Genomic DNA, 21,406 nt, shown 5'->3' on the forward strand with positions numbered 1-21,406 from the left:
CAACTTTTCTACGCCGCAATTCCAGGGATGGTCAAATGGGAACAAGGCTCTTTTTTCTGCGTTGCGCATCAAGATTAAAAAAAAAAATGGTTTAATCAGTGGTTTTTCACTTTTGGCAACTTGAAGACGGGTGGGATTTCGACTCCCAGAATTCCCCAGCCAGCATGAACTGAAGTTTTCAAGTTGCCACGGGTAGAAAAAAAGCAAAAAATCTGGGTTAAATAAACAGGGGCTCCCATAATCTTAAATTTCCACTCGGAATAGGGGTGACTTGTGGCACCTCAGTATTTTGCTGTCGTTAAGCTTGCCTTTTTCCTAACAACTGCTGCAGTCGTTCTGCTGCACCGTTGCGTCAAAATGTATTTTGGATCTGCACACACTGCAAATAAAAACAATTGCCTAAGACGATGCTTGCCATGCCTGTGTGTGTCTTTGTGTCCTCCAAGACAGCTGTTCCGTTGTGGTCCGGCATCTGCTGAGTTCACCTCTCTCCCTCCAGCTTATTTTGAAGGACAGAGTTGCTTTTGGCTTCTGCTTTTACGCACACGTTAAGAGGGATGTGTCCCTGCCTCCAGTTAGAAGAGCTGGTTTGGTCTAGTGGTGAAGGCGCCAGGTTAGAAAGTGAAAGACAGGGAGTTCTAGTTCTGCCTTGGGCACAAAAGCTGGCTTGGTGACTTTGGGCCAATTGTCAGGAGACTGGGAGTTCTAGTCCCACCTTAGGCATGAAAGCCGACTGGGTGACTTTAGGCCAATCATCAGATGGTGAGTTCTAGTCCTGCCTTGGGCATGAAAAAAGGCTAGGTGACTTTGGGCCAATCACCAGGAGATGGTGACTTCTAGTCCCGCCTTAGGCATGAAAGCCAGCTGGGTGCCTTTGGACCACTCACTGTCTCTCAGCCCAACCTACCTCACAGGGTTGTTGTGAGTAAAATAAGAGGAAGGTGTGTTGATATGCTTGCTGTCTTATTTGTACAAATAATAAAGATGGGAGAAATAAATAAGTAAAACGCAAATGCAGCTCAGCTATCGAAAATCTGGCAATCCAGCGGCTTTCCCTCCCATAATATCTGCATTGAATGCCAGTTGAACAGGCGGAAATGTACAGGGGAAATTTTACATTACTCTCAGAGGAGGCTGTCATTAAAGAAAAGCTCTGAGACCAACCCAGATTGGCAATTTATTCTGCTTTGGATCTGAAAATAGCAATAGCACTTAAGGCTTATATTCTGCTTTTACAGCCCCTCTCTAAGCAGTTTACAGAGTCAGCCTCTTGCCCCCAACAATCTGGGTCCTCATTTGACCCACCCTGGAAGGCTGGAAGGCTGAGTCAACGGTGAGCCTGGTGAGATTCAATCTGCCAAACTACTGGCAGCCGGCAATCAGCAGAAGTAGCCTGCAATACTGCACTCTAACCACTGCGCCACCGTGGGATGGGGTATGTGTGTTGATTTGTGGGTCCTCCTATCCGACTCTGATGCCGCTGAACTTTCAGGCAGGGGTTGCTGGCGCCAGCAGCAATGAAAAGGAAGACAAAAACACACCACATCCGTAAGGTTTAATCTGTCTGCTCGGGAAGACCTACAGAATACAATCAAGGGAGAGAGAGGCAGGAAGAGAAAAAAAGCAGAGAGAGACCCACCGAACCGAGTCATAAATGCAAATTTAAACAGGTCACAGGAAACCACACTGGAACGTCAAAACACTGAGCCTCCGTGAAAAGGGGGAGAAGAAACACGGCAAGGCAGAGTTCAAAAGCCTGGCAAACGCACAATTCTTTCCTCTTTGCTGCAGACGTACAGGGGGTATTTTAAAGAGACACTCCTGGGGGGGTTTTGCTCTGGAGACAGCCCCTAGGAGGGGAGTGGGGAACCTCCAGCCCCCCCCCCAGTTGTTGTTACACACCAGTTCCAAGCAGGTTCTGGGTTCAAATTCTGTCTTCTTCCATAGAATCCTAGCTGCTAGACCTACCCTAACCATCTCAAATTTGCACTAACATCTTTTCCTTCCCAGCTATGTCGTCCGCTGTCACCTTTTGGGACAAACGATTTTTAGGGGCTTGTCAGATTCCCAAGATTTAGAAATAAAGCTGGCATGGGAACAGCAGGCAAGATTGGCCAAAAGGATTTATTTCCCTTGGAATTTAGAGGCAGTTTTTCAGGACTTGTTTCTAACTGTCCAACAAGGGGTAGTCCGAGCAATAATTATACTGCCCTTCCAGACAAGGCGAATTAAGACCATCCCTTCATCAGGGCGACATAATTACTGCTAGTCCAAAAGGGGTGTAAATTCCACTTTTTTTTACAATCCCAGGATAGGGAAAGACAGACCAAAAGTTCTTCTTCCTAAATTCTGTCTTTCTTTAGGAAGAGATCTTCCCCCCTCCAACTAAACAACCTCCAACTGCTATGAGACCCCCCAAAGGTTGTGTTTTGCTAAACCCCGGATAAAAATTGGTCCACAGATTTAGGATTCCACTCGCCCACAATCTCCTGGTTCGGGTGATGGTGAGTTGAAAACCAAGCCACGCAGGGGACAATTTCCCTTGTGCCAAGGACGGGCACCTTATTCTTGTCGGAAAGACATTGGCCGAGCCAGGGGGAGGAGTCACGCGGGGAACTAATCTGGAATCTCTACGTAGGCACAAAAGGGCGAAGTCTGACCTCCTTGAATGCTGTTGAACCTTATTTTGACTGACCCAGGTGCAAACGACCAATCTGAGCAGATTCCTGTATTATAGGCACCAGCAATGAAGTAGCTAATTGAACTCTTCACCTGTGGATCTGGTCATTTGTGCCGGGCAGTTCCCCAACTCTCCAACTGCGAGCGGTGGGAGCCTATCCAAGGTCCCCCGACCCTCCAGCTCTCCAGAACAAGATCCACAGCCCCGGACCCACATTAAGAAGGAAGGGAAACCCCGAATCTGACCGTGAGCATTCCCAGGAAAGGTGTATGTGTGTGCGTGCTCCAGAAAGAGATGGACAAGGTGAGGCCTTTTCAAAACTAGGCTCTGCTCAGGACACACGCTACTAACAAAGAAAACCCAAACCTACTGATTCTGAAACGTCAAGGCGTGCAAGAGCGAGACATCAGAGACAAGACATCCATTTCTGAAGCAGGACAAAATAACGGAGGGTACACATCGGAATGGGGCCACTGGGGAAGAGGCCTCTGGGGCCAGGCGAGGCTGCTTCCCCTTTCGTCCCGGCCTTTATAAATAAGTTTTCACGTCTAGCTCACAGTGAAGATGCAATTGCTACAGAGATCATAGCCAGCTACCACCATGGGGTACTTTCAGGGGAGTCCGGCGTATGGTAAAAGGGCTCCTGGGCTCCCTTCTAATGGCCACAATTGATCACAATGTCGTCGTATTCTTCCTATGGAAAGAAAGAAAAACGGGCCAAAAGAGTTGGATGCCTGCAGGACAAAAGAGCCCGAGGGAGGGGTCAAAGGCAGCATCAGTCTTGAGTCCCTTTGCGCCCACAAGAGACCGAAGTCCAACCCCACCTTGAATTCTGTTGATTCTCATCTACCAATTTGCTTTGACTGTTAGTAGTTTGGATTCTTGTAGAGAGTGTTAGCATGCTATCATTCCTTCCTTCCTTCCTCCCTCTTTTCTTTCTTCTTTCCTCCCTCTCCCTCCATCTGACTCCTTGCTTCCTTCCCTGCCTTGACTCCTTCCTTCCTTTCTCCCATCCTAACTCCTTCCTTCCTTCCTTCCTTTCCTCCTTCCCTTCCTCCCATAGAGTACAAGTGGCCCATCTCACAGTTTACCTCTCTCTTGCGATCGCACTCACCTCGCTGTTACTATCCACACTTTCCTCAGAATCCCATTCCGGCTCCTCGGAGCCAAATTCCCGTAACAGCTGTGGGATTTTTTGGTCAGGCCGGTGCACAGCGCTGTACATGGGCGTGTAGCCCACATACATGCGTGCCTCTGTGTCAGCTCCTGCACGCAAGAGGTATTCCACTATTTCAGGGCTCTGGGACTCCACCGCCAGGTGGAGGGGACTCCGGCCACAACTTAGCTCCTGCAGAAGTGGGGGAGGAGGAGGAGAAAGGTACAGCATCATCACCTGAGCTGGGCACTCTGTATACTAAGCAAAATCAGGGCAGGATTGTTTTGACTTTCTTTCTCACCTGTTCTTCTACCTCTGGATTTTGTCTTATGTCCAGGCCCCTCCCTCATGGCTCCAGGCGGCCCCTCCCAGCCTGACATTCCTTCACCGTGGAACCACTAGATTGCAACATGATCTCCCTGACAGAGACTGGAATTCTCGCATTTGCACAAACTCGCCTTACAAACGGGCTGGGTTTGCACAATCTAAGACTAGTTATAATGGGGTGTTGGCAGTGCTTATGGGTCAGCTGTGGGCAGGACCCAGGCCTCGTTTAGCCTGTGGGGCAGGGCAGGCTGTCATGTTAACCCTGGAATGTGGTTGATGTCACACCAAGACAACTGCTTGTTGACGGCTCAGTGGAAGGCGTCATGCGAATCCCGCTTGGATGCTCCAGTTACAAGGAGTGGGAAATATTCAGGCAACGAATTAGTGCCATGCACTCAAAGTGAGTCTCAAGCTCTCGTGGTTGAGAAATAGTTTCGCAACAACAATGTAGCAGGAGGAGTGGTAGACGCTGGGGGCGGCGTTAAAAGAGGAATAAGCCTAGAATCCCAACGCAGGCACTAAGTCCACTTGTGGCTACGTAGGGATTCTAGGTTAATCCCTCTTTTAGCACCGCCCCCAGCTTCTGCCAACTCCTTCCCCTTCTCAACTGCCCACCTCCTCACCCAACATCCATGTCAGTGGTCAAAACTGACATGCTTAATAGGGGCAGTCCTCGACTTACAACTGGTTGCTTAGCGACCGTTCAAAGTTACAACAGACCCCAAAAGATACTTATGACTTGGTCCTCGCATTTTGATGGCCAGCCCACTCCCCAGTATCACATAACCACATTTCAGATGGTAGGCAACTTGGCATGTGTTTATGGCCATTGGCCACATCCTGCAGCCGCATGACCGTGTTTTATGTTTTTGACAAAACATGGTGTTCACTTCCTGATTATTATTTTTTTGTAAAAACGCCCCCATAGCAAACAACGGGTTTGTTTAACGTCCACGGATTCACTTAATGACCATGTTGATTTGCTTAACACCCGTTACAAAATGGGTCATAAAATCAGGTCAGTCACGTGATCACCTATTTTATAAACATCGTGACTTACAACCCTAATGGGCAGGCTCCATTACAGTCCTAAGGCGAGGATTACCTGTAATTATTTTTTGTACCTGATTGCTCTCCCACCTTTCTATTTGAATTTACAGGTTTTTTCAACCTAATGATGAGGACGCCGCTTCCTTTAAAATCAAAATGAAATTGATAAAGATTTTTTTGAGAGTTCATAAGCTTGGAAAACTAACCTGCTTGTTGAGATCAGATCCTGCAGAGATTAAGAGGTTGACCATGTCCAAATCTTTCCGTAAGATGGCCACATGCAGGGGGATGTAACCTGGTGGAGAGACGGCAGGTGTTTTGAGGAAGAAACAAAACCAGCAAAACAAACAATTTTATGAGGCCAACCTGGGCTACAGATTGGAAAAACAACATGTCATTTCCTTTGGCCCACAAACCTTAACCTGCCACACTGGAATTCAAAAGAAACCCTTCGTACAAAATAAATAACATTCGTTCCAATTCGGTTCAGATCCCTCTGCCAGAATTTGAGTAATCTATGCAAATTTGGCAAGGAGGTAAATTTTTAACCACACAGAGCCGTAGAAGTAAACAACTGACTTTGAAAAGGAGAGCAAAAAATCAAATTCTAAGAGGGAGGGGAAAAAAAGGAAGAGACATATATTTTGTTAACCCTAAGACTTCTGGTTGTAACAGACCACAATAGGACATAATTTTATGGGTCGTTCACATGGCGAGTTTTTAAAATAAATCACTGTTCTGGAGTTTTATATTTTGATATGCATTTCACAGGCTGTTTTTGTGAATTCTATGCATTCATGCTGCACTGTCTCACACCGTAGAGGTAGTCCTCGCCTTGCGACCATAATTGAGCGCAAAATTTTCTGTTGCTAAATGAGGCACTCGTTAAGGGAGCTTTGTCCCATTTTACAATCTTTCTTGCCACGATTATTAAGTGAACCACTGTAAGTTATTAAGTTAGGGACACGGCTGTTAACTGAATCTGGATTCCCCATTGAATTTGATTGTCAGAAGATCGCCAAAGGAGATTATGTGACTCCGGGACATTGTGACCGTCATAAATATGAATCATTTGAATTTTTATCATGGGACTACATGGATGCCGCAACGGTCATAAGTGTAAAAAAAAGTCATAAGTCACTTTTTTCAATGCCGTTGTTAACTCTGAATGGTCACTAAATGAACTGCTATAAGTCAAGGACTACTTGTACAAAATAAACAAACAACAGGACATGAGATTACAAGCCCACCTGCTCAGCAACATACAGCTAAATTTATATTTGTATGAATTTAGAAGGCATGCCGGTAATCTTCTGAACTTCCCCCAGCCATGAGGACTAGAAACTTGTGCTCACAGCTCTCTCTCTCTCTCTCTCCATTTACAAAAGACTTCAAAGAGGGTTCTACCCATTTCACGGACGTCACTTACCATCGTAATTGGTGCAATCCAGTTGGGCCTGGAAACGGTTGCCCTGACCGGGCCTTTGGATGGCAAGCGGTGCCAGAAGCTGTTCGGCGCAATCCTGCCATCCCTCTCGGCATGCCAAGTGCAGGGCCGTGTGGCCTCCTTTCTCTTGGATGCCCAACCCGGCTCCTGCCGACACGAGTTTGCCAACAAAGCTGGACACCCCGAGGATGACGGCGATGTGAAGTGCGGTCTAAAGGAAAAGAGAAGGAAAGGTGAAACTTTTCGCCTGAGAGATTTGATGGTTTTTAAAACTAACTGATTTTGCAGAGCATGGTCCTCGACTTACGACAGGAACTGGAATTTCCATCACTGATGGGAGTCATTCAGTACAGGGAGTCCTCGACATATAACAGCTCATTTAGTGACCGTTCAAAGTTGCAACGGCACTGTAAAAAGTGACTCATGACCGTTTTTCACACTTAGCTTTGGTGTTCTCTTAAAACAGGGATATCCAACCTTGGCAACTTGGAAGATTTGTGGATTTCAGCTCCCAGAATTCCCAAGCCAGAATTTCTGGGAATTGAAGTCCACAAGTTTTTTTAATTTTATGCTGGCTGGGGAATTCTGGGAATTCCCTTGACTTCTCTTGAAGTCCACAAAGTCTTCAAGTTGCCAAGATTGGACACCCTTGTTGTAAGAGAACACCAAAGCTATTATTTGTTTAGCAAGATTGTTGACACCAGGCCTAAAAGACATCCGATCCACCCAAAATCTCCAAGCCTCATTCTTTTCTTGTCCTCGGCTTTCACCCTTTTAAAATTTAACCAGCGCAAATTCTGTTCTCAGGTCTGTCCCAACAGTCTTCCTATTCTCACTTGTAAATTTTGGGACAGCCAGGACAGCTGGAGCGAAGCAAAGTGTCCTGCGGTCTCACCTGGCCAAGGTCGTTCTGAATATCCAGGTAATCTGTTCCATGGGTGTATTGCAGAATAGAATCCAGGAAAGCTTCGTGTTCATGGATCACCGCCAGGTGAAGAGCTCTGGAATGAGAGGAAAGAGCAAACGTGGTTTAAAAAAATGCCAAACTCACGGGTGGGAAAACTTTTCTACGGTATAATTCTCGACTTACAACCACTCGCTTAATGACTGATCAAAGTTACAATGGCACTGAAAAAAGCGACTTAAGGCCCAATTTTCACACCGACCGCTGCAGCATTCCCCCACGGTCACGTGATCAAAACTCAAGACGCTTAGCAACCGATTCGTATTTACGACGATCGCAGTATCCCAATTTCACATGATTCCCATTTTGGCGCCCTCCTGACAAGCAAAGCCGACGGGGACGCTGGCTTCCTTTAACCGTTGTGTTACCAACTTAACCATTGCGGGGGGGGGGGGTGTTTCCCTTAACAAGCTGTGGCGAGAAAGGTCATAAAAAGGGGGGGGGAAGCAAAACTCGCTCAGCAACCCAAATTTGGGGCTCGAAATGGCGGTCGTAAGCCGAGGACTTACCTGTACAGGTAGTTAAAAGTCCTCGAGTTAGCATCGCCATCGAGCCCGGAATTTACGGTTGTTGTTAAGTTGTGCTGGTCCTTAAGCAGGTCATCGGGTGAGGTCCCCCAAATTTCAATTTCACCTGGCTCCCCCCCCCTCCCCAGGGACCCCCCCCCTCCCCTCAGAGCCCTGGGGTACCTACGTGTCTCCATCCTCCGTGACGAAGCCCAGGACGTGGCGCAGCCAAGCCTCGGGGCCCACCTGGCTCTGGAGGTGGACGCCCCCCACCCCTTCCACCAGGTCGCCCACCCCCTCGTCGCCCCCCAGGGCCGAGTCCAGGCGCCCCTCCTCCTCCTCCTGTTTCTGGGGGGCTCTGGGGTCAGAGGTCACTGGGCAGCCCCCAGGGCCCCCCTCAGCGTCTCCAGGGGGCCCCAGGCCTCCATCCTCCCGGAGCTGGACCAGCTGCCCTTCGCTGAGCGAGCCCAGGCCGCTGTCGCACCACTCCTCGCCCCCAGCCTCCAGCTTCTTCGGCTCTCTGGGGCCGCCCTGGCCGGGCTGGGCCTGCACGAAGGCCATGGCTCGGGACGGGCCTACAGAGGAGCCTTCACTACGGGCAGCGGTGCCATCGCGGAGGCCGGGCCCAGAAGCCCCCGGGGGCCGAGGAAACTCAAGCAGCCGGCCCGGCCGAGGATGCCATGAAGGGGAATTTCAGAAGCCTGGGGATTCCCCGGCCGAGCGTCTTATCAGGCGAAGAGAGGCATGCCGGGAGTTGTAGTGACGCTCTTTGCCGTCACTCTCCCGCCCCCCTCCCTCCGCGCCTGCGCTTTAGGGAAAAAAGAGACGGAGGCGCCATTTTTCCCCCCCGAGGTATGATGGGGAATGGAGTCCTGCGAGTGAGGGCGTTTGAGTAACATTGGCGTCTTTTTTCAACATTCGGTGTTTCCCTTCAGAACTTCGCCTTTTTTACATCACTAATCGTTTATATTCGCTACCGTCTAATCTTTTGGCTTTGGGGAGGCCCTAATTTGGAAAGACAGCTTACACTTCATCGACGTCGAGCCCCCCATTGCCGGCGCAAAGCCTGAAGGGAGACGGGTTTATTTGTAATTTCTCTTTCCCCGCCCCCTCGTCTCTAGCGGCGGTTGGGTGAGTCCAAAACGGTCTCTTTACGCCCACCGGTGACGTCAGACGTTGTTTGTTTGGAAGGTGGCCGGCCATTGGCTGTTGTCCCGCGGGGCTTTTCGGGGCTTGTAGTTTTCCTCTCAGGGGGCAACGGTCCGTTTCGATTCTCGGCGGAGCGGCGTCGCGAACTTCCATGGCAAGCCAGGAAGGTAACGGTGCCGCTGAGGGAACCGGTGGGCTGAGAAGGCCCGGGCCTCCCGCCCAGTCTCCCCTTCTTCCTTCTGTTTCCCTTGTCACAGGCGCTGCCGCCAGTCCCGAAAAGGGCGCCGAAAAGGCCTCGAAGTCCTCGGTGAGGATTTAGGGGGCGAAATTGGGGGGCGTCGCTCCAAATCCCCCCCCCTCGGGGCCTTCTCTCTAGGCGGCTCTGCCCCCACAGAGGGAAGGGGGCGCCTGGAGCTCTGTCCCTCAGGCAGAAATCCAACCGGTAGAGCTTCTTGAGAAGGAAAGTGGCTCGAGTCCCAAAATAAGGACTCTTTAAAAGTCATTTCGGGGTGGGGGTGGGAGTGGGGGGTGGGGGTGGGAGTGGGGGGTGGACTTCCAAGCCCATCATCCCCGGCTCAGTTGAATGGGAGTCAGGTGAGGGGAAAAAATCCTCTAAAGAAACTCCTGCTGCGATGGCAATTTCCTTTTTTTTTCCTGTTAGGATTTTACAAAATAAAATAAAATATGTAAATAATAATTAATATAGTGACTGGGCAGGGGGCGGCGGGGCGGGGGATCCACCCCTTTAAAATCTGGTATGGTTTGGGTACCTGAGGGTAGACTCTGCCTGATCATGGAGGCACATCAAGAGGAGATGCCAGGGATCCTCCTGTCTCCTGATAAAAAGTAGTCCTCCACTTAACGGCCACAAGTGAGCCCCACATTTTTGTTGCTAAGTGAAACATTGGAATGGCATAGGATCTCCTGCTTGAGTTGGGGGGCTGGACTAGAAGACCTCTAAGGCCCCTTCCAGCTCTATTCTGATTCGCTTGTTAGGTGAATTTGGCTCTGTTTTTACAACCATTTCACAACCATAGTTGTTAAGTGAGTAACATGGTTGTTAAGTGAATCTGACTTCCCCGTTAACTTTTTCTTGGAACAATGTCCTAAAAGGGGATCATGTGACCTTGGAACACTACAACCGTCATAAATATGAGGCAGGTGCCAAACGTCCAAATTTTGATCCCGTGACCATAAGGATGCTGCAACGGTCGTAAGTGTGAGAAACGGTCATAAGTCACTTTTCTCAGTGCCGTTGTAACTTTGAACGGTCACTGAGTGAATGGTTGTAAGTCCGGTCCTCAAAATTTATGATGTACACAAACATGCCACCCTTACCTGTCCATTTGAACTTATGACACTGGAAAAAGTGACTTACAACGAGTCCTCTCTTTTACGACCATCACAGCATCTCCACAGTCATGTGATCAAAAATTTGACAAGCAGAGTCAACGGGGAAAGCCGGATTTGCTTAACAATCATGTGATTCGCTTAACGACTGCAATGATTTGCTTGATGACTGCAGCAAAAGAGGTCATAAAATCAAGCATGCCTCATTTAACAACCATCTTGCTTAGCGATGGAAGTTCTGGTCCCAATTGTGGTCGTACATCGAGGACTACATATAGTAGTCAATAATGCATAAATTATACAGACACAAATAAGTCAGAAATACATAACACTTTTATCAATTGTGCAGCTCATCAAGCCTAATTTAAACTATTGCACATATTACAGACAAATGACAAAATTTGGCCACACTTGAGGAGAGAGTCACATAAGATTGATGATTGTAAATAACACTGATCAGAATGAATTGGATTTAATGTGGAATAGACGGTATAAAGCAGTGTTTCTCAACCTGTGCATCTTGAAAATGTGTGGACATCAACACCCAGAACTCCCCAGCCAGCAGAAATCTGGGAGTTGAAGTCCACACATCTTCAAGCTGCCCAGGTTGAGAAACACTGGTATAAAAAGATATCTCTTGCAGTTTCAGAGGCTCATTCACCCCTGGGCATAGTTTAGATTCAAATGGAATGCCCTTATATCTCTTCTCCAAAAATGTTGATGGGAGAACATTGATCCATGCTGGTGCTAGCCTGTAGTTAGAGCCTTTCTTAGTTTGAGGCCAGAAAGCACCTGCACCTGTGGGAAAAGTTCAGGAGCCACTTAAATATATATTTTTAAGAAAGGATAGATGGGACTTGGGATGTTCTGGAATTTCACAGTACTTTTTTTGGGGGGGGGAGTGGAGTGCTTAACAGGCATTAACCCTGCTCAGTTTGAGCCCAGGCAAGATTGGCCAGACTTAATATTCACTTAATAAATTCAGAAATGACATCCCTCCTTCCTTTCTTCCTGTAGAGCTCAGATTCTGATGAGGAAGGGGGAGCTTCTGGCCAGACAGAAAGTAAGTAACTATCCAATGGGAGTTCATGTTTTCCTTTAAATATTGTGGATATATAAATTGAGGCTATCCCGATATCTCCAAACTATTACTGTCTTCCTATAGCTAATGAAATATTATTTCTAGACATAGAAACCCCTGAATTGTGAAACCCAGGATAAGAACTTCAATGTTTGCTGTACACAGTAGCTATGTAATAAAGCATTATAATTACATTCTTTGGCCTGGAATAAGTCTTAATCCATAGAGCAAAGACACTTGACTTTTGTCTCTGGGCAACGGTTATAGACATGTCCATTTATTAGTGAGCTTGTAGTTTGTGTCAGCTGCCTCAGGACAAGATGAGCAAATGTCCAGTGGAGCACATAAATCAGGGCTTATTTGTCAAAAATAAGAATAGAATAGGGGAAGTGAGTTCCTAAAACAACAATGCGCCTTTTCTTTCAGAATTATGCTTCTCTAAAACAAGGAGGGAAACCTTGTTTTCTAACAAATGAGGCCAAACAAACTAGAGAAACTTCAAACTAGATTTCCCATGGCTTGACTGGGGAATTCTGGGAGTTGAAGTCCATCCGATTGAAAGCTACCAAGATTGAGAAACACTGTTTGAAGACATTAGCATTTTTTTATATATAAAGCGTAGAAAAGCTCGCATTTGAGGTGCAGGTAGATTTTTCTTCAAGTAAGAGTTTAGCACAATATACAGAGATCTCATGGGGTCCCTGGTGCTTTTTGAGTTTGGTTATTTTCCTGCAGACATTTTATGTCTCAACTAGGTAACATTATCAATGCTAGAAGGGAGTAGGGTTTGCAGAGAGGAGGAGGACTGGGTGGTCCTTGGTGCTCTCTGAGCTTGGTGGTTTCCTTGCAGAACCCTCTAGGTAATTTCATTTGTGCCCTGATGATCTCTTCTATCGGCACAGATCTCAGCTCTTCAAGGCACATGATAATGTTGCGATTTTTTTTCTTTCTTAACAGTGGAATTTTTGCGAAACCTCTTTTCCCGGACTCTGGGCTTCGGCAGTGAGAAGCCTGAGAAGGTGCTGGAGGAACTGACGCTGGAAGGCGTGACCAATTTCATGCTCACTGAGAAATGTAAACCAGTTCTTTCTAGAGACTGAAACATTTTGCTCTTTTCTTTTTTCTGACAGCCTCTGAAGTGGATGAAAAAGGAGCGGGGGCCGGGGGGAGAGTTTGTGATGCAGGTGGTGGTGTAGATCAAAGAGAGGAGGGAGGTTTGGCACCTCTGCGTGCTGTAGTTAAATGCCGTTATCAGTATATCTCTGCATGCTTACCTGTGGTCATTGATACTTTTACCGATAGGGACTGCTGTTGACAAAGGTTATTTGCCCAGGGCGACCCAAAGGTCAAGAAGCTCTTAGCAGAATAACTTGAATCCCGGCTTCTGAAATTCTGTGGCTTCTCAGTTGCCGAGGCTCCAATGGTTGGATGCCCATGCCAAGCGGTTGATGCCGTTCAGGGTATGAGGGTGGCCTGGTGTAGTTCAGGGCTTGATATTGAAAGGCAATTTACTGCCCTTTCTCTTGCAGGCAAGAATATAATCTGTATGGTCGGTGCAGGAATCTCAACTAGTAAGTGTCACGATGGCTTTGCTGATCATGTTTCTTTCTTTCTTTTTTGTTTGTTTGTTAGTTTTGTGCAAATGTAGGAGCAGAATGTGATGCTGGTTGAGAAAATTAGAAACTGCCTTTACATAGTTAGGGGTCAGAAGGAGTTTTTTTCCTACTCAGTCTAATAAAGTGTGGTCTTATCCTGCCACAGAGATTTATTTTTTTTAATTAGGAAACACTTTTTCTGGGAAAGTGGAGAAAAAATGTTCACGAGAAGCACCCTGCTGAATCAAACTAATTTCTTCCCCTTTGTTCTAAGCTGGGCTTGAAATAATGGAACTGGGAACCTCAAGTACAGTATCTGCTTCTCAGCTCAAACTGTATTGGTGCTCTCTGTAGCATCAGAATAAATAAGCCCCTATCCTTAGTTAGTTTTCTATTCAGCTGCTTCCAGCTATCCGTTCGGTCTCAGCGTTTGCCTTTCTGCCTCTCAGGTGCGGGGATCCCCGATTTCCGCTCACCTGGCACGGGGCTATATGCCAATCTGCAGCAATACAATCTACCATACCCTGAAGCCATCTTTGAGATTGGCTACTTCAAGGTACCAGGCTGAGTTACCCGCTTGCTCTTTACGTGGGCTGAATACGGTGCTCTCTTGTGGTTTGTTTTCTTTGGCATAACTGATTCGATGTCTGTTTTCATTTAGAAAAACCCAGACCCATTCTTCACCTTGGCTCGGGAGCTCTACCCAGGGCAGTTCAAGGTCAGCTGGCTTTTCATGTTTCCTAGGCGGTGGGCAGGGATTTAAATTCAATCCTAAAAGTGCAGTGGTCTTCTTGTCACCCAGGAGAAGAAACAGCTGCTTCAAAGAATTCTTAACAAGTGCCCTCCCTGCCCCCTTCACATTCTTGAGAAGCCCATCTCTGTTTTGGTCTGCTTCTAGTTTAGAGAGGTGCTCAAAATCAGGTCTCTTTAAGAGGTTTTAAGTATAGCTGGCTGGAGAATTCTGGGAGTTGAAGTCCACAAGTCCTAAAGCTGCCAAGTTTGAAGACCTCTGGGCTAAGGCTTTAGAGTAGAACCAGAGCTACATCCTCTGAGTTTTCTTAACAATTTTTAGTGCTTGGGAAGAGGGGCATTTCTTTATCATACTGGTTGTAAATCACCAAACTATACAATTCCCATACAATAAAACACACACCTGCAGAACTGCATTCTTCACCTAGAATTAACCAGACTGACTTGATTCTCCCCCAAGAGACTACTACCAGTGCCCCTCCTGTGCTCATCCATGAATTGGGATGAGGTACAACATTTCATGAGTAAGGCCTGCTTTTTTGAACAGCCACTCTGTTGAAATCCAGGTGCCCTTCTTTGGTTTTGTTCCAAAAGATGCCAAACACCAAGTTCTTTTGTTGATTGCTCAATGTCATCCCCAGGATTTAATGAGCCGAAGCTGATGTTTTTTCTGCTGTCGTCAGTTGATTATGCATTAATTTACTGGGGTTTATTGTTTCATTTAATCGCCGTGGATGTTTTATTGTTAATTTACAATGGATGTTTTAATGTGATGAATGTTGTTAACTGCCAAAGTGTCGGAATGAATGAATAAACATGTAAATAAAAACTACCCCTTTGGTTTCCTTTGTGAAAAGAAAATATGACATTTAAGGCTCTGGTCCTTTTCAGCCCACAGTCTGTCACTACTTCATTCGCCTTTTGAAGGATAAAGGGCTGCTGCTACGCTGCTACACTCAGGTAAATGAGTCCTTTTCCCTTTGGGTCTCTTTCTGATCTTTGGGGCTGGCGCTTTAAAACAATGAAAGTTTTTGTTATATTATTCTGGCCTCCTAAGGGCCATTAGAATTTTTTCTTTGAAATGGTGCATTGCAGCAAGTGAATTTTGAATGAGTCTTCTTGACTGTGAGCCAGTAAAATGATTTAATATGTGGGTACAATAATAAGTTATTGTCACCACATGTAAAGGATTTTTTAAATGTTGAATTCACATGTGGTGCTCGAAAGTTAATACGCTGGCATTAGATAAAATAACAGTGTCCTAGTCAGATTTAGTTCCAGGATTGACAGCTACTTCAGGTTAGAGTGGTGCAGTAGCCTACAGGTGGAGCTCTTGCCTCACAATCAGGAGGCTGTGAGTTTGATCCTAGGTAGAGGCAGCTGTTTCTCTCTCTGGGCACAATGAGAGTGTATCTGCTGAACAAAACTCCACATTGGCGACAGGAAGGGCATCCAGCCAGTAAACTCTCAGCTCTGTTCAGTTGCCCAGACTCCACCCCGCAAGGGATTATGGGTTCATTAAAAGGAGATGATGATTGATGGCCACTTCAGGTTGGATTTATTTCGAGCCTCTTGCCTTCCTCTAGAACATTGACACCTTGGAACGGGTGGCCGGTCTGGATGCTGAACACTTAGTGGAAGCTCATGGCACCTTTTATACCTCCCATTGCATCAGCGCCACTTGCAGGAAGTCCTACGGCCTGGAGTGGATGAAAGGTGAGGGTCAGGCATTAGAAGCAGGGAAGACATTATCAGGGGCCTTCCAGAAGGGATCGAAGGGGTAAAGAAAATTTTAAAAAATCCTTTGGAATAAACTGGATTATTCCCACTGCATGATCTTGATAAGCAGTGCTTGTTTCTGAGATGTGTGAATGCTGCTGAGGGGAGAAAGCCACCACTTGTGGGATTGAGCCGCAGTGGCGCAGTGGTTAGAGTGCAGTGCTGCAGGATACTTCTGCTGACTGCTGGCTGCCTGCAATTTGGCAGTTCAAATCTCAGCAGGCTCAAGGTTGACTCGGCCTTCTGCCCTTCCGAGGTCAGTAAAATGAGGACATGGATTGTTGGGGGCAAGAGGCTGACTCTGTAAACTGCTTAGAGAGGGCTGTAAAGCACTGTGAAGCAGTATATAAGTCTAAATGCTATTGCTATTCCAGTGGTACACTTTGGATTGGCTAGTATGGCTATGGGTGCAAGACAGAGATTAAAAGACTGATTAGAATTAAGGGTTGTAGGGTTTTTTTTAAAAAATATAAAATTGGCCACCCATTTAACCATAGGGTAACTCTGGGCAGCTTACAGTTACAGCTTAATTAAAACATAAAATGTGAAAATCAAACCTTGCAACCAAAGACACGTGGGGGGTGGGGGGTTCTGTTATTACTCAATCAACTACCTCCATTACGCTGATCCCCCACTGGAGCCCCAACCTGACTGGCACAGCCACATCTTTAGGCCCTTCTGAAAAGATAGGAGGGTTGGGGCCAACCTCACACAGGGTGGTGGGAGGGAGATGTTCCAGAGGGCAGGCGCAACTGCAGAGAAGGCCCTCCTCCTGGACCCTCCAGCTGGGATACTGGAGCTGAGGGGACCTGCAGCATGCCTCCTCTGCTGGCATGGGTGGTACAGGCCAATCCCAGTGGGGTGAGACGGTCCCTTAAGGAACCTGGACCACTGTCATTTATGCCAAATCATGAGTTGACTGCAAACGGAATTGGCTCAGGTGCATTGCTCTTGTTTTTCTTTTTTCAGAAAAAATATTTGCATCTCTCACCCCCAGGTGTGAAAAATGTCAAAGCGTAGTGAAGCCAGGTGAGCATCCCCACCCAGTCATTCATCAAAGCAACATCCTGGGATCTTGGTGCTTATCGATCAGGTTTCAGGGAACCCTAACCCGAGGTTCTGCTTTCTTTCCCTTTGTTCAGACATCGTGTTTTTTGGGGAGAATCTGCCCCCTCGTTTCTTCTCTCTCATGCAGTCGGTAAGTGCTTCAGTCGTTTGTCCTTGGACTGGGAACACTGGCAGCCCCACGTTGGAGGTCTCCCAAGAGCCAGGATTTCTGAGTCCTCATTCTAGGAGTTAAAATTTCTCCAGACAAAATGACGTTATTTGCTAATTTGTCAGATGTGATCCATAATTGGTTAGGATGAATGAAATCTGGTGAATGAAAATATGGCAGAAAAGGAGCTGCATTTTAGGCTGAAAATAGAGATAAAGGATGTTAAAAAAAAAAGAGAGAGAGAGCAGCATTCAGCTTCCATGGAGTTACATCTTTCTTCCAGGTGTTTTTTGGAACAAAACATTGGGCAAACATTGGCTGGATCTTGCACTATAAACAGATTAGCAAATTAACGTTCAATTTTATAGTCAGAAGCCCCTCCGCACGCAGTATGTACTCATTTAAAATCCTGTACAGGTAGTCCTCTACTTACAACAGTTCGCTTAGTGACCATTCGAAGTTATAACGGCACTGAAAAAAATCACATGGTCATTTTCCACACTTATGACCGTTGCAGGATCCCCATGGTCAAGTGATTTACATTTGGATGCTTGACAAATGACTCATATTTATGATGGTCACAGTGTCCCGGGATCACACAATCCCCTTTTGCAAACTTCTGACTAGCAAACTCAACAGGGAAGCCAGATTCGCTTAACAACCGTGTTACTAATTTAACAGCTGCAGTAATTCACTTAACAAATGTGACAAGAAAAGTCATAAAACAGGGCAAAACTCACTTAACAAATTTCTCCCTTAGCCACCTAAATTTTGTGCTGAATTCTGGTCGTAGGACTACCTCTATCTGCACACTGCAGGAACCTAGAGCTTTCCTTTCTGTTGAATAAGCCTTACAGCCTGGAGCCTTAACCCTAAACTCTTCTGTGGTCTGTCATGATCATAACATGAGACAGCAAAATCTACATCTGAATAAATGGAAGGTCACAGGAATCTATCCAGATAGCACTATTTCAGAGACGAGAGTGTTTAAAACCAGGTTAGAAACTGGGATGCAGTTCTTTGGGTGCCCTCCGTCCTTCACGCTAACCCTCTGCTTGCAGGATTTCCAGAATGCGGACATGCTTATTATCATGGGCACCTCCCTTCAGGTCCAGCCTTTCGCCTCTCTGGTCAGCAGGTCAGTGAACCTGGGCTGCGTAAGGGAGGGCTTGCTTTTCTTTTCTCTTTTTTTCCCCAAACATTGTTTTAATTAAGTATTATAAAGTATTATAAAATACGAAAGTAAATAAAAGAGCAGTGAGGAGGGAGGGGAAAGAGAAGTGAGGCAAAGTAGGGAAAAGAAGCATCGACTTCCGACTCTCTCTGCTGCAATAAAATAAGGCATTAGCATCAAATCACAGCTTTTTGTTTTTCCATAATAACATGAACAAGTCATTTCTATAAAGATCTATCCAGCTAATCTATAAAACCCAAAGTCAAAATTACGTTCTTTCCCACACCAAGCCCAAAATTCAGAAGCAGTTTCCATGTGGAAACCAAAGCACTCAATGTTCTTTTCTTTTATCAGAGGAGTCAGTTTTGCCATTTCAGTCAACTCCATCAGCTTCTGCAAGCAAGGGCTGGCTTTCCTCTGAACCAAGACGCCGCAGGCACCGTTGCTAAATGGTTCCTCCTCTCTGTTTCTTCCAGGGTACCCTCAAACACCCCACGTCTTCTGATCAATAAGGAGAAGACAGGAGAGGTGAGCTTTCTTTGGCCTGCCGCAGAGTGGGAGCTCCTGGGAATTGAGCCAGGGTGTGGCAGCTATGGCAGTTATACGAGCGGTGGACTTCAACTCCCAGAATTCCTGAGCTGGCCTGCTTCTTCTTGTACTTCTGCTAATCAGGAAGGCATCGGCTTGAGTTGCTTCTGAATGCTATCTTGTTGCTCTGGCCTTTTTTTAAGAAAAATGCTTTTCAGCCTAGGCAACATCGCCTGCGTATCCCCATCCAGGTCATCTTCCCTCCTCTCTACCATAAAATTATGGCAATTTTATGACCTGTGGAATTCAACTTCCAGAATTCTCGAGCCAGCTTGTATAATGATAGTTCTCTGCTGATCCTCCATCTTAAAATTGTCACCATCTTGGAGCCCTCCAAGAGAATGTTCTTAACGTTTTTGATCTCGTTTCAGAGTGATCCTTTCATGTCCCTGATGGGCTTAGGCTGCGGGATGGATTTTGATTCAGAGAAGGCATACAGGCAAGTTCACCTCGGGGTGCAGGATTGTGGCAGGGTAGATGCTGAGAACCTAAGGGTTGACTCATGGGAGATGGGGTGTTGTTCAGGGCTTTGGTGCCAAACAAAAGTCTTAGGTAAGAGACTTCATTGAGGAGTTAAATAAAATAATGTTTAAGCCAATAACTTCTGTGTGTTTCTCTTGATTCTGACATGCTCAGTTCCCTTGGTGTATCTAATGCAGCTTTATGGTCCATATGCTGAGCTCGCCTGGTGGTTTCAGGGAGGCCACTCTTGGTCTTGTCTATGGAGATTCTCAGTCATCCAAGTCATGGATGTCCCAAAGATGCTTTTTTTTCAAGAGGCAACTGGACTTTTTGGTTTTTCTTTGAAAGACGTTTCGCTTCTCATCCAAGAAGATCCTTTAGCTCTCGAAAAAAAGCACCTTTGGGACACTCTTGGTCTTCATAGCCCAGGTGTGTTAGGAAGATGATCCTGCTAGGGAGATCCACCTGATCACAAAGTATTTGTAAAGATTGCTGGGAAAAAAGATGCATCCGTTTTGGAATGCTTTGTCAGCTCTATAGAAATACTAATAAATTGGAATTCCGTTATTCACCGTTATTCACTTAATTTTTCAGGGACGTCGCGTGGCTGGGAGACTGCGATGAGGGCTGCCTGGCTTTGGCAGAGCTGTTGGGATGGAAGGTATCTCCCCCGTTTGAAAATCACTGAGAACAGCCCAGATGTGAAAATGAATGGGGCTCTCTTTAGCTCCCTCCGGGGTCTTATTGGGGAGGGGGTGGCTTGCCAACTCTGAGCAAATTAAGTTTCTGTTTATTTCTTGGTTATCTTCCTTACACGATTTTCTCTTTTCTACACCCCCCCCCCCTTAGAAAGAGCTGGAGGAACTGGTGGAAAAGGAACACGCTCTCATTGAGGCCCAATCTGGACAGGCTGTGGGTGTCGGGGCAGGCGCTGGTTGGCAACCAGCCAAGAAGCAAGAGCAGAATCCGTCTTTGGAGAATGAAAAGCCAGCTGCAAAGAAAGAAGAATGAAGAGATTAGAGAAGATTGAGGAACCCTAGTTTTCTGATTATTAAAAAACCCACCTCGATGTGAACGGGGGATGCTTGGGGCCTTCTGTCTTCATTTCCTTAAGGCGAGCTGATGAGGTGTCCGTCTTTAGCGGTGGAAATTCCCTACATAATTTTGGGCGGGTCCCTGTCATCCCAAACGGCTGTTGGGAGGATAAGTGGAAGGAAGATTCTTCTGTGAGTCTGTTTGCGCTGCTGGAGAAAAGGCAGGATATAATTCTAACTAAGGAAAGGGACTTAGCCGTCTGGCATCAAAGATTTTGGCGGAGGTCATAGAGTTCAGGGCAAAGGTGGAATCCAAAATAGGTCTCACCCCATGAAGTCATCTCGGGGGACTTTGGGCCCGATTGGAGCCACTAAGAGCTGAAATTATGATTGAATTGGAGTTTTAATTTAGCAGGAGGAGTATTTCGTGGAGATTTCTTTAGAATAGGGATGCTCAACTTGGCAACTTTAAGACTTGTGGACTTCAAGTCCCAGAATTCGCTAGCAGCTTTAAGACCTAAGACCTTTAAGACCTAAGAACTAGCAGGAGTTCTTAGGTCTTAAAGTTGCCAAGATTGGACACCTCTGCTTTAGAGCCTTGCTCTACTTATTTTAAAATGTTGGGAGGGTGAATTTGATTAATTTCCAGTTAACTTCAGAATTTTGTTCTAATTGCGTTAGAGAAAAAAAAAGAAAACGAGATGATCTAAACTTCTATCCAGGCTTTTCTTTCTTTCTTTCTTTCTTTCTTTCTTTCTTTCTTTCTTTCTTTCTTTCTTTCTTTCTTTCTTTCTTTCTTTTTTTCTTTCTTTCTTTCTTTCTTTCTTTTTCTTTCTCTCTCTCTCTCTCTCTCTCTCTCTCTCTCTCTCTCTCTCTCTCTCTCTCTCTCCTTCCCTCCCTCCCTCCCTCCCTCCTTTCTTTGTTTCCTTGATCTAACCAAATAAGGCACTTTCGGAGAAGCATAGTTTGAAGTGTTTGATTAAACTGTTGATTTATGCAGGGTATCAGTTTTGAACTACCTATGATGCTTTTGTTTCCATCATTTACATAAAGCTGTCATCAGTGACAATTAAATATAATCAGCTTGATACAAGATAA

At 46.2% G+C, this 21,406-nt stretch overlaps 2 protein-coding genes across 4 annotated transcripts; one reads left to right on the plus strand and one right to left on the minus strand.

Annotated features, from left to right (window-relative positions):
* Positions 1-1,538: 1,538 nt before the first annotated feature.
* Positions 1,539-8,869, minus strand: NFKBIB (NFKB inhibitor beta). Its single transcript, XM_070949556.1, has 6 exons — positions 8,318-8,869; positions 7,556-7,661; positions 6,643-6,871; positions 5,420-5,508; positions 3,795-4,028; positions 1,539-3,374 (listed from the first exon to the last, which is right to left on the minus strand). The coding sequence occupies exons 1-6, from the start codon at positions 8,689-8,691 to the stop codon at positions 3,336-3,338; spliced, it is 1,071 nt and encodes a 356-aa protein (XP_070805657.1). The 5' UTR covers positions 8,692-8,869; the 3' UTR covers positions 1,539-3,335.
* Positions 8,870-9,371: 502 nt separating this feature from the next.
* Positions 9,372-21,193, plus strand: SIRT2 (sirtuin 2). Of its 3 annotated transcripts, XM_070949607.1 has the most exons (16): positions 9,372-9,446; positions 9,537-9,586; positions 11,647-11,692; positions 12,668-12,784; positions 13,240-13,281; positions 13,755-13,861; positions 13,967-14,023; positions 14,947-15,015; positions 15,642-15,771; positions 16,804-16,863; positions 16,977-17,032; positions 18,112-18,188; positions 18,701-18,752; positions 19,184-19,251; positions 19,869-19,935; positions 20,124-21,193. In XM_070949607.1, the coding sequence occupies exons 1-16, from the start codon at positions 9,431-9,433 to the stop codon at positions 20,283-20,285; spliced, it is 1,176 nt and encodes a 391-aa protein (XP_070805708.1). In that variant the 5' UTR covers positions 9,372-9,430; the 3' UTR covers positions 20,286-21,193. The 3 variants fall into 3 exon arrangements, with proteins under 3 accessions (XP_070805708.1, XP_070805707.1, XP_070805709.1); XM_070949606.1 differs by having other exon boundaries at positions 9,382-9,586; XM_070949608.1 differs by lacking the exon at positions 9,537-9,586 and having other exon boundaries at positions 9,392-9,446.
* The last annotated feature ends 213 nt before the right edge of the window (positions 21,194-21,406 follow it).

Source organism: Pituophis catenifer, unplaced genomic scaffold (assembly GCF_029215685.1).
Source record: "Pituophis catenifer annectens isolate HBS135680 unplaced genomic scaffold, rPitCat1.0.hap2 SCAF_9, whole genome shotgun sequence".
NCBI classification, from domain to species: domain Eukaryota; kingdom Metazoa; phylum Chordata; class Lepidosauria; order Squamata; family Colubridae; genus Pituophis; species Pituophis catenifer.

Excerpts from the sequence above, each read along its gene's own strand:
- NFKBIB (XM_070949556.1), bottom strand. The coding sequence starts at position 8,691 with ATGGCCTTCGTGCAGGCCCAGCCCGGCCAGGGCGGCCCCAGAGAGCCG. Across the intron at positions 7,662-8,317 it reads GTCACGGAGGATGGAGACAC|AGCTCTTCACCTGGCGGTGA; the intron begins GTAGGTACCCCA and ends CTCTCATTCCAG. Across the intron at positions 3,375-3,794 it reads GTGTGGATAGTAACAGCGAG|GAAGAATACGACGACATTGT; the intron begins GTGAGTGCGATC and ends TTCTTTCCATAG.
- SIRT2 (XM_070949606.1), top strand. The coding sequence starts at position 9,431 with ATGGCAAGCCAGGAAGGTAACGGTGCCGCTGAGGGAACCGGTGGGCTG. Across the intron at positions 11,693-12,667 it reads AGCTTCTGGCCAGACAGAAA|TGGAATTTTTGCGAAACCTC; the intron begins GTAAGTAACTAT and ends CTTTCTTAACAG. Across the intron at positions 17,033-18,111 it reads TCTTCTCTCTCATGCAGTCG|GATTTCCAGAATGCGGACAT; the intron begins GTAAGTGCTTCA and ends CTCTGCTTGCAG.